Source organism: Oryzias melastigma, linkage group LG18, assembly GCF_002922805.2.
Source record: "Oryzias melastigma strain HK-1 linkage group LG18, ASM292280v2, whole genome shotgun sequence".
NCBI lineage: Eukaryota > Metazoa > Chordata > Actinopteri > Beloniformes > Adrianichthyidae > Oryzias > Oryzias melastigma.
Window position 1 is genome coordinate 12,587,699 of NC_050529.1, and position 12,246 is coordinate 12,599,944.

The window sequence follows — 12,246 nt, forward strand, 5'->3', positions numbered from 1 at the left end:
CAGGCTGCAGTTTGTCAGGTTCTACATGTGGTTGTAAAAGAGAAAGTAAGTTAAACCTTGTAAATCACGTTGGACAGGTAGCAGTAAGTGGTTGAGGTTTCTGCTTTTCTCTTTTATTGATTCCTTTTCATCACTCAGAAATGAAGCTCGTAAACAGCGGCTCTTTAAGCACTTCAAATGAGGCAGTAAAAAGTCTTTTTTTGGGCAGGTGTAAGTAAAGCCAAACATCTATGAGAAATCAATTGGAGTGAAAGAGGCGGTTTGGTCATTCTCCTGCACTGACGCAGCACTTAGTGCAGGAAGTGGAATGTGGCGTTTGATAATCGGACAGCTTCCTACCCCGCTTCGTTTCTGTTTTTGCTTCCCTGTTGAGTCGAGCCTTTAATTTTCTGAGAAAATGTCCTCATGGAACCAGAGTCAAAGTCAAAGTGAATGTGTTTATTGGCTTTCTTAGCAGGTTTCTGCAGTAATTAGGTGTCCCTTCAAGACCCACTCTGATGAAAATGGTATTTTTGGGGTTTCTAACCTATCCTCAAAGCAGAACCTTCCTGTATGTCCTGTGGACTCCTATGTAGATCAGTATATACCACATTGGGCCATATTGTCTCTGCAAAAAGCACATGAAAAAAGTGGCTCTGTGGAAAGCAAAACTCCTGAAGAGTTGCTGATCTTTACATTTTAGTTTGACACGTTTGGTACTAGTTGTCCTAATAGTTGAATACATACAATATAATTTGTTTTATTTGCCTCGTAGATTATTTTGAAAAGTGACTGAACTGTACAAAAGCACGAGTTTGATATTCGTTTTACTTGTAGTAGTGGCTTTTCCCCTTTATATCTCTTTATAGTACAATGAAAGGTGCTTCATTGATAAAGATTAATTGAAACACGTAGTTGGATAGCATACGCTAATCTTCTTCTTCATGTTACATTTGGCATTTTTACTGAATATTTTGTGATAGTTTTGCTATTTATTGAAAAAAATTTGAACGGCCTGGCGTACAAAAAGACCAGTGGTTGTTGGAGCTTCACCAGTGGAATGGTGATGGGTGAATGGGGTTTACTTGACTGTAAAATACAAGAGAACCTGGTTCCAGACAAGATGGCGGCTGAAAACTACTAGCCTGGAACTGGAAATTGCCAAACATCATTAGCCAGAAGCGTAAATTCCACCAGATTTTAGAGTTGTAGCCACTTTTCTGGTTCTAGACTTCCTCCAGGCTAATGATTTTCAGCCACAAAAATTATACTTTGTCAAAGTATCACCACAGTAGTTTGCAAATTTTTTTTTGCTAACGTGCTAGCTTGATAGCATTGACTGTATATGGTGAACTGGACTAAGCAGATGTGACGTCACCCATAGAAAATCCCTTGATGTATTAGAGCAAGATTATTATTTATTATTTTCACAAAGTACGTAGAATGATATCCAAGGAGCCAGCAAGCGCTTCCTATTTGAAACGTGAGAGGGAGGGGCAGTTCAGTTCTCTATATACAGTTAAAGCTTGGCGATCATGAAGCTACATACAAAAATACAAAAACTTCCAATGTACAGTATTTAAGCAGAAATTACATTTTTTCTGTGAATATTTTCTTCTTTTCTTGTTACATTTGACTCTTAAATTGTAGTTGTTGCTTCAAACTTTAAAGCGTTTTTTTCACTGAGCTAATTTTAATCCGTCCTTTGCTTTTTATCCAGTCACCACACACACTTGCAAGTCTTTATCGTCTACGTTTCTCGTTTTCTAAACGCCTGTGTGCGAGTCTGTTAATGGTCTACAGAAGGCTGCATATGTGTGCTGTAAAAAACGGCCCCGCTCATCCATGTGTGTTTTTATTTCACAAAAGATTTATGACGGCGGTTGCTATTTTCGTGGCGCGAGTTTACTCCACTGCGTGCTTGTTTGCTCTGAGAGACGTTTTTTGGAGGAGTGTGGTGTTTGATGTTCTTCTTTTTTTTTTTTTTCCTCAAAAGATATTTTTCCACATCCTCGTGCACCTGGACAAGCTTCATTTCTCATTTGTTCTTTGTTTATCATTTTTGTGTTTTTTTTTTTTTTCTATGTTGCAGACAGAATCGCGGTTGATCTGATTATCTTGGTGAAATGGGAATATTAACAACCCTGTTATGATGTTCAGTCACACCACAGAAAATGAGTGGAGAGCAGGAGAGATGGACTGATGGAGTAGAGGAGAGGGGAGTCGTGTGGTTATAGATGGAGGAAATGTGATGAGGGGACGGTTGTAGAGCCTCCCCGTGCTTCACAGGGGTATTAAGTGTCCTCCTCATCTTTCTCAACTCTGCCCCGGTCCTCCTATAGCATCACTAAGACAGATTGAAGTTCTTTGTTTTGGTTTCTCTTTTTTTAAGCCCCTTCCTGTCATTGACGTACGATATAGAATGGACGCCCTCGCCGTCCCAGCGTTAAGTTCAGAGCAATCAGGAGGATGGGTTTCTGCTTTGCCGCTATCACACGCCATTTGATCGCTGACGTGTTCAGGAAAAGTGATCTTTCAAGCACAGGCACAGCCACGTCACGGGTAGCGCTGATTTAATTGTTCGGGTGTTCTTTGATATTTTTCTGTTCTTTATGCAAACAGGGGAGGGGGGAAAAGGGGGAGGAGGGGAAGTACGGGAGTGAAAGAAATGAAGGAAGGAAAGGAGAAAGGGAGTGAGGCTGTGATCGTAACACATCAAATGTTTCTGTTCAAGAGCCTAAATATAGGCTGGGCTAATAAACGCCCCACAATCAGAATCACCTTTGAACAGTGGAACAGTGACATTTAAAGCTGTGCAGCTGCGGCTCTTATTAAAACAGGTTTTAGTGTCCTCAGGTCCTAATATTAAACGATACTTTACTATAGAAAACCTTAAGGTTTTTATATCAAGTTGACTAAAAAAAGTAAGTTTCTACAAACTGCCTCCAAATTGGTAGAACTGTAGAGTTTGCTGATGAAACATTAAACCTTAAATATTTTTTATGCAGCTGAAAAGTTGACATTTTTCCATCCGTTTTCATAAACCGCTGACTCTGCAATCCTCTCATTTATTCACAATTCACATGTGGAACATTGCAACAAAGTCTCCAAATGGAAGTTATTGACTTCAAAATAAAAGCATAAATTGTTCTTTAAGTTTAAATTACAACATTGCTGGCAATAAACTAAAAATGTGTCTCATAAATGGCGCACATGAATGGGGAGAACATTCAAACTCCACACAAAAAAGGTCCCAGTTGGGATTTGAACCTTCTATCTGTGAGACTAGAGGGCTAACCACTACACCCCTGTGCAGCCAAGTAGATTTTTTTTTATTTTTTATGATTTAGTCACATGTAATTGACAGAACACTTGGCTAATGCAAAATCAGGCCTAATTCGTGACAATTTTTTCTTCATTAGCTTTGGTGTTTCTTTTATTTTTTTCATTTTGAAATGTAGGAGGTTAAAAGACACCAAAGTGATTCCCAACAAAACCTTATTAAAATGGTAATCAATAAAGTCAATGACAGGAGCATTGTAAGTTAAAGGTCTGTTTTGAGGAATTTTATCCTTCTTTAACACATTTAAAGCAGACAAAACTCCCATCTCAACAACCTTACTTTTTTCTTTTTTTCTTTTTTTAAGGAAATTTGTTTTTTCACTATTCTGTTTTTTGTATTTTGGTTGTGTTTGCTTCTTAGTGAGCAATATGAAAATAGATTTTATACATTTAGTGAAATCTCATTTTGGAGAAAGAATTGATTAAATATTTTTCTTTTAGGTACTGTGGTTTAAAAACATTCAAGGTCAAACAAAATCAATTTCAAAATCGACTACAGGCTGATGAACTCTTCATTTACTTTCTCTTTTTTTTCTTCACTTTATTCCAGCTAATAGGAAAGGATTAGTCATCTGTGTGCAACTTGTGTTGTAGACGCTGAATCTGTGTTTTAGTTTCCCTGAATGGGTTTGGACTTCCTTCCTTCTGAAGACTGGTTTGTGATCCTAACTAAGTCTACCAAAACAATATAAATCAAACTGAATCATCAAAATAATATCTATTAATTCAATCCACTGATTTTTTTTTTTTTTTAAACAATTTTTAATGCAAAATCTCATATGAGTGTGTGTTCTGTTTTAGGGCTCCTGGTAGCTCATACTAGAATGTTATGAGAGATGAAAGAGTCTTTTTTTGTGGCCCATCAGCCCCCTGACAGGTTGGACAAATGACACATGTTGTGTTGTCACAGTCAAACCTGACAAAGAACAGAGCGTATTAGAAAACAAGTAAACAACCTGACTCAGAATCTGAGAGCGCATGGAGCCCAAACGGTGCAGACCCCGGCTAATGCAGCGCTTCAAAGCATGTCCTAAACGAATACACCCGCATAGACCTCCCTCCACCTGCAAAAACACCCAAAGTGAGCATGAGTGTCAGAAATAGATGGAGGAGTAATGGAAGAAAATGGTTCTGTCTGCGGACTAAAGTTTAGTTCAGTGAGAGAGCAGACGGTCGGGTATCGTGTTATGGATCCACTACACTCCTAATGCTGCTCACATGTTTCTGAAAGTTGAACCCCACTTCCTTTGGGAGGCGTTCTGCGTTTTTGCTGTAGGGTTGTGCAAATGTTTGCAATGGTGTCTGTTAAAAGTTAACAGTTTTACATCAGTCACCTGCAGGCAGTGTGTTCCTCATCATCCTGTTAGATTTTTCAGCCTTGAAAAAATGTATTCAGATCTCAGCGAGAAACGTAATTCTTCCTAAAATGACACAATTATTTTTTGCAACTATTAGTAAATGTACTAGTTATATTCTTGTTATTCTAGCTTAGCATTAGCTAACTGTAGTTACAGAAGTTAAATTACAGTTATATTTTAGTTAATGCTTGTTAGCTACTGGTCATACTGTAGTTACACTACTTAAGTGCTAGTTATAGTTGAATGCTAACTAAATCCTAGTAGCCTATTACAGTTAGTTAAATGCTAATTAAGTAGTAGTTACGCTAGCTACATGATAGTTCTGTTCTAGTTACACTAGCTAACCATATTCTAGTTACGATAGTTATATGCTTTGCTAGTTGACAGCAAACTTGACGTTAGTTAAGTTTGCAAAATGCTAGTTAATAACTTGTTATATATTAGTTGAATGTTAGTGATATACTTATGAGTCTAGTAATATAGTATTTACGCTAGTTGAATTTTAGTTATTTTCTAGCTAAAGTACTTATGCAACTAGCATATTGCTAGCGTACCTAGAATATGTTAGTTATGCAAGTAAAATGCTAGATTAATCCAAGTTATATACTAGTTAAGTGATAGTTATATAAGTATTAGTCTACACATAAATCAGTTAGCTAAATGCTAGTTATGCTGTAGTTACACTAATTAAAAGCTAGAAATAGTTGAATTAAACTAAATGCTAAGGCTATTACAGTTAGTTAAATGCTAGTTTTGTGTAGTTACAATTTAGTTACACCAGATATATTCTAGTTATACTAGCTAAATGCTAGTTATGTGTTAGGTTAGCTTTATGATAAATGCAAGTTATATGCTATCTGGATTATTTTTATATACTTGTTAGTATAGTTATATTTTTGTTTTGCTAGTTAAATGCTACTTCTTTTCTCGTTGCACTAGTTATATTATAGCTAAATGTGTGTTAGTTATGTGTTAGTTGCTTTAGTAAAAAGGTAGTTATTTACTTGGCTTTTGTGGTTGGATTCTGGGAAATGTGGTAAAACTCCAAGTTAATGACAGTACTCCCAAGGTGGGAAGAGGTGAAGTTCTTTCAAAGTAAATTATGTCATTTTGTTTTCTTGGAAAACTGTCGCTGGGAGCTGAAGGGAGGCGGTCTGACGGGACAAACAGAGAGTTCTGTTCTGAGCCCAAACGTGAGGACTAGTGAAGATTCACTGCAGCTACAGATCACTGTCTCATTCATACATTCACCAGCAGAACGGCTGGACCGGGATATGTCAGGAATGCAATTTTTTTTCCTTTTTTTTTTTTTTCAGAGATGACCGGCCTTCATGTGTTTACCCACAGCACATCATGCGCTTGAACACGCAACTATGCTGCAAAAAAACACCTACGTTTCCCTCACGCTTCTCTGATCACATACTGACACATTAGCGCCTTATGATGAAGGGAACATTTTCTCACAGCGAGCTCCGTCTGTGTCGAGCAATCCAAATGTGCACAGGCCTGACATGTACGCTTCGGCACCAACACACCCACCACGTCTTGCTCAACAGCTCAGGATGTTTCACAAGCTAGAACCTGCACATTAGGGATGTGTTCATAATGGCAGGTCTCCCGTGTGTGTGCGTCTGCGGCGCTTTCCCGATGCTAAAAGACCAAGTTGTGGTCTCATTACTGCGGTCTCCAAGGAGTCACAGTGGCGGTGGCAGAATGAAACCATGGCCTGTGGGAGTGGAGGTGTGTGCACAAGTGTGACACAAAAGTGGCTTACTCTCCAAGGAAGTCAGCAAATCTCCACAGGCCAATCAGAGGACAAAGCCGTAGACGGAGTCTGATCCAATTGGTGCAGCAATGCTGACCTTTATTCCTCACAGCCAATCCCAGAGGAGGTGACATAAAGACATCAAACGTGGAGGAGGGAGGAAGGTGTGAGTTTCAGTAGTTGGACAGAAGGTCCAAAAAAAAAATCTTTTCTTAGAGAGATGTAGGAACAAAAATCATTGATTTAAATATTTAAGAAAAGGTGGAGAAACTGTCCGAAAATCCAAGCCAAAAAAAAAGATTGGAGCAGTTTGGAGAGATGTGGGATGAGTGTAGGTCTAAATAAATATTTACACAGAGCGATGGGCGCATCCTCCATGTGTTTATGGTCCGTTTTATGACCTCTTCCTCCTTTTTTCCCTCAGCTGTTCTTACCCCTTTGGCATCTTTCTACATCTGCACAAAGTTTTATTCGTTTTGTGTCCAGAGAAGCTGATAAAAAACAATAAAAGAGATGGAGTTGGAAAGACTGAAGTCTAAACGGAGCAGAAACTTTTCTGATTAAGTCTGTTACATGCAAGGGGGTAAAAAAGTATGCAGTCAGCCACTAAGTTTGTAAGTTCTCCCAACTTACAAAGATGAGAGAAGCCTGTAGTTTCATCATAGGTATACCTCAACTATGAAATCCAGAAAATCACATTATTTGTAAATTATGATGGAAGCCCTAAAGCATCACTGCTCTAGAGGAGATCTGCATGGATGAATGGGCCAAATTACCAGCAACAGTTTGTGAAAACCTCGTGAAGACTTACAGAAAACATAATTGACAACAAAGCGGTTATAACAAAGTATTAAGTTGAACTTTTCTTATTGACCAAATTCTTATTTTCCACCATAATTTACAAATAAATTATTTTAACATCACACAATATGATTTTCTGTTTTATTTTTCTCATTTTGTCTCTTCTAGTAGTGGGAGAACTTGAACCATTGGTGGCTGACTGAATACTTTTTTGTGCCACTGTAATAAATGTTAATTTTGTCAATGTTTCTAATACTTTTCCTGAAAGTCCTAAAAAAATGTTTTTTGTTTATCCTAGAAAATGGCATAAAGTTAGACTAGAAAAAAGGCTTTTCTCTAGTCCTCAGTGCTTCTTTGCTTCTCTTGGTGCACACATAGTAGAAATACTGTAATTATTTAAACAAAAAGGAAATTTGAAAAGTGTAATTTTGGTATTGAGGCAAATTCTAAAGCTGAAGAAAGCAGGTTTGCACCGATATCCAACACTTTACAGTAGTGCTGTAGTATTTATGCAATAAAGTTGATTCTATTGCTTAGAAAAGTAGTTTTGTGCGGTTATGCAACACTTTACGTTAGTAATGTGATGCACATGGGTAAAAGATACGCTTTTTCTGCATCAAAATCATCCATTGGAATTATCTCATAAAAGGTGGAAAAGAAGTGATAAGTCAAAGAGCGTTTGTTATTTAGGTGTCACTGGTTACATTTCCAGTGTTTATGGGTTAAAAAAAAGTTTTTCAGTGGAATCGATAGGAAACATCTAGTGGTTTCTTATTGAATTGTGTTACTTTGTCTCGACTTGAGCTTTATTCTGAAAGTCAAGAGATTGACTTTGACCTTAATTGACTAGAGCTGCGTATCATCGCAAAAATACTCATTCGAGCTTATTTCAATTCACAAATTCACGATTAACTGAATAAACTATTCAATCCAATATCAAATTACTTACATTTTCATTTAAAGCCAATTTTAACAGAACTTGTGACTTAACTTCACAAAGTTGATACGTTCATTGATAAAATTATGAATTCCTTCATTAAAAACAAAAGCAAAGCTGTTTTATGACTGACTAAAGCGTTACTTTGAATAAAAAATCGTGAATTTGATTAATTGAGAGAGATTGTCCAAATACATAGAATAGAACAGAAGATACTTACATCAGATAAGTCCATTAAATCACATCTAGACCCTTTAAGTTAGTTAAAAATGTTTGTTTTTTTTCCTCCACAATAAAAGCACTTCTGGATGAGAGGATTAAAAAGACTTTTGTTGTGGTAGAAACATCTTTTTCTGTCTTGTCAGATCCTTATCTCATAGAAACCCAGATTACATCACGTTCCTGAGAAAAGGATTTCTGCTTTATTCATTCTTTATGTTTTTGAATAAATTGTTTTTGTTTAGTTTTGCAAGCTTTTGCCATTTTATTCAAGTTGACCCAACAAAATAAAGTTCTGACAAACAGGAAGTGGGTCAAAGCAAAGGTATCTGCTAAAAGAACTCCAACCATTTCTAGAGTGTTTTTATGAGGCTTTGTGTTTCTGTAAAGACCAAACTTTCCCTCATCACTCCATTGTTTCTGTCTTCTAGGAGGTGGAGATCTTGGACATCAGCACCATCAGGGACACCCGGACAGGAAAGTACGCCCGACAGCCAAAGGTTGGTACCATGGTTTCTGCGGGCGAAGCTGTCGCCGCCTCCTGTCGATAACCTTCTCCTCCGACCACAAACTCGAGTGTGGCTGTCAGCGAGATGTGTGTGTGTGTGTGTGTTTCCTCACTCAGCTGATGGTGCAAAGGTGATGGAGCGCTAATGAGCCCGCTGACAGATGGGCTGTCAGACAGGAAGTGATATAACCAGCGACTGTTGCAGAGGAAGTCGTTGTGCAAGCGTGGATATCAGTCAGAGACAAAGTACAGTGTTGGCAGTAAACACTTCAGCCATGTGGGTGTGCTGACTTAGTGCAGGTGGATCCATTTCAGGCTATCGGCACCAACAAGAAGCCGATCGCGGCTTCGGTTTCAGGCTCACAAATACAGAGTTTAGTGGAGGTTCAGTCACTGAGCTTTTGCTAAAAAAGCCTCATTTTTTTAGCCCTTAAAAAATAAACTAAAAATCTGTGAAGAGCTTCTCCAATCATCTTTTGTTCTATTGTAAAAGTGTTCCACGAAGTCTTTCAATCAAAATTTGCCAAATGAAATATTGCGATATATCCCTGAATTGAATCTGTTTTTTTCCCCCCTACGACCCTAATTACTAGTGCAACAAAAATGGCGAACAGTATTGGAGCTATCCAGCCGTTTTGATCCAGATCGCAGCTCAGACAAGGAAAACAATGACGTTCATGGATCTAGTCGCCTTCAAGTGCATCAGAATAGAGCAGAGCAGGGAGTTTGTGGCCCCATCCAATATATCTTCTACAAAAACAATATTTTTAAAAAACAATTTTTCCATCTGCTCCTGATTCACAACTATTTGAATAAAGAAATACTAAATTTTAAGCTTAATTCTCTTTATATATACATCCTCCATCTATATGGCCAGAAAAATGCCAGACCATTTTCTTCGAAGTTGGATTTTGATTTAATGATTATAAAAGTAGCCAAGCTTAAGACATTACACCAATATTGCATCACCTTTAACACTGCAATATCTATTTTTCCTTCAATTAAATCAGATTCAATTAAGTTTTAAGTGAGAACAAAGTTTGTTGTCAAGGTTCTTAAAAAATATGTAATATTGGACAAAAAAAAGAGGGATTTTTAAGGTGGAGACTTTCAGTTCCCATCAACATTTTTTTATTCCAAAAACAAAACTCATGCACGTAAACTCTGAATCTCAATCCTATGGATCTAAAGAGATTTTATACCATACCTGGATGTCTATGCTAAATATTGGCTACAAAACTTTTTATTTATTTAAACTTCTGAATATTTCAGGAATGGGTCTGAAGCTGCTTCTCCTTTCCAATTAGTATATTTTAACTCCATTTGAAAGGCGACGCTTCTCTTGCAGGATCAAAGCGCAGAGCCTCTTTGCTCCTCAGATCATGACAGAACAAGCAGAGGAGGAAACAGGTTTGGCAGGTTCCAAGAGTTCCCAGGCTGAAGGTTGTGCAAAAACTTGAACCAAATCCAGGAAATCTTTCCAGAGGGAGATGGAGGTCTTCTGTCATGGCTGTTCAAAAAAAAAAAAAATCTTCATGCTAACTGCCAAACACGGCGGCAGAGGGTTAATGATGTGGGTTTGCCGTCAGTGGATCTATTGATCATCAAACAAACATATAGTACCAATTTACTCTTTTTCTTCATTGAAGCCTAGGATTTCTGTTTAAAAAATAGATAAATAAATAATAGTTTTTTTTATTTCATATAATTTTCTGCTAATGTTAAATTTAGGACACCAGTGTGGTTTGTTCTGAGCTATACTTTTTATTTTCTTCATTTGCTTTTTTTTCTTCCTCGTCGATGTTCCTTTTGTACAATATCGCCCCCAACTGACCATTTTCTGAACTGGATCAGGGAGTGACATACAGTCAAAACAAAAACTATTTGAGGATGTGCAAAAGTTTCCGCATTCTTGCCCTCATTAAATCAAGTCCTCCTGACAGTCCTGTTCTGAACGCAGCTTTAAATGGAAAGTAGAGCCAGAGTGGAACTTTATTTAGTTTGCGGCTGACATACAACTATCAATAAGTCTTTTATTTAGGTCTTTCACAAGTATTTGATGAAGAAGTTTATTTAAGGTTTTTTTCTAACTCACCTTCTTAACATTTGATGGAAATTGAATAAGATACAAGATTTAGTTGGATTTGTTTCCTCAAACATGAAGTGAAAAATGAAATTGAAATACTCACATTTCTATCAACATATTTGCCTCTAGCCTGCCTTACCTCTCGTTTTTGTTTTCACAAGGAAATGTTTTCTTTTAAATACACGCTACAGTGGGAAAAAAATAAATCATTTTGATGAATTCTTAAAGCATGTTAAAGATCCACTCTAATGAAAGTGGTTATTTGCGTGTTCTTGTGGTATTTTTCTGATGATGTACAATAGAAAAACAGCTTAGAATTTCCTTTCTGGGTATTAAAATTCAGATTCTGAGAATGCGAGATGCGCTTTATTCAAATTGTTGTGAATCCGGACGGACAAAAAATGCTGTTTGAAACAGATCTTACCGTATAACCTGTACTATAGGGTGCACGATTAATAAATGGTGCATTTTTGAATTTATATTAAAAATAAGCGAAATATAAGACGCGTTAAACGAGACATCAGAGTAAGAGAGAAGTTTGTCAGTCAGTCAGACTTTATTATTTGTTTTTTTTTGTGACATGCTGCACCTTGGGGTTGTGATGGGCTGTAAGCTAGGGTGGGGGTTGCTCCGCACCAGCGGTCCACCCTCATCTCAGAGGTGAATTTCTAATCAACTCCTGCCCCTCTGCAGAAACTATGTCTCAGAAAATGTCAGTTTTTCTTTTGGCTAAAAACGATATACCTAATCATAATGAAAAGACCACTGGGAACACTTTGAAAATAGTGACCAGAGTGGGATTTTAAATCTAACATGATGCTGCGTTTGAATGTATTGTGAGTCATGATGGAACAGTTGATGCTCATCAGAGATGGATGTTGGACAAAAAAGGAGCGTAGAGTCATTTAGGTAATTGGATCAGAGTGCTGGACCACATGGATCAGATTTACTACCCTCAGAGGGGGGAGGGGCGGGTTTGTGAAGTGTTCACTTCCTGGTTTTGGTTCTGCTTGTGGGACGCAGAATCTCAGATGTACAACTGTGTGTTTGATCAGGAAGCGAAAATGCGGGACATGCTGAGCGTCGGGAAGGACAACTTCCAGGGGAAGTCGGTGACCATCGTCTACGGAAGTGACTTGGTGAACATCTCCTACCTCAACTTTCAGGCGATGTCTGAGGAGGGAGCCAAGGTGAACCCTTCTCCACCTTTTAACTCAAACATCACATCAATCAAAACCAATAATTTTTTAT

At 37.7% G+C, this 12,246-nt stretch overlaps 1 protein-coding gene across 2 annotated transcripts in view; it reads left to right on the top strand.

The window, feature by feature from the left end:
* plcb3 (phospholipase C, beta 3 (phosphatidylinositol-specific)) overlaps positions 1–12,246 on the top strand; it is a 51,379-nt gene that overhangs the window by 24,997 nt on the left and 14,136 nt on the right. For both annotated transcript variants that reach the window (XM_024288064.2, XM_024288065.2), the window contains exons 3-4: positions 8,833–8,901; positions 12,051–12,185. In XM_024288064.2, the coding sequence (XP_024143832.1) occupies positions 8,833–8,901; positions 12,051–12,185 (204 nt within the window). The remainder of the gene's footprint in view (positions 1–8,832; positions 8,902–12,050; positions 12,186–12,246) is intronic.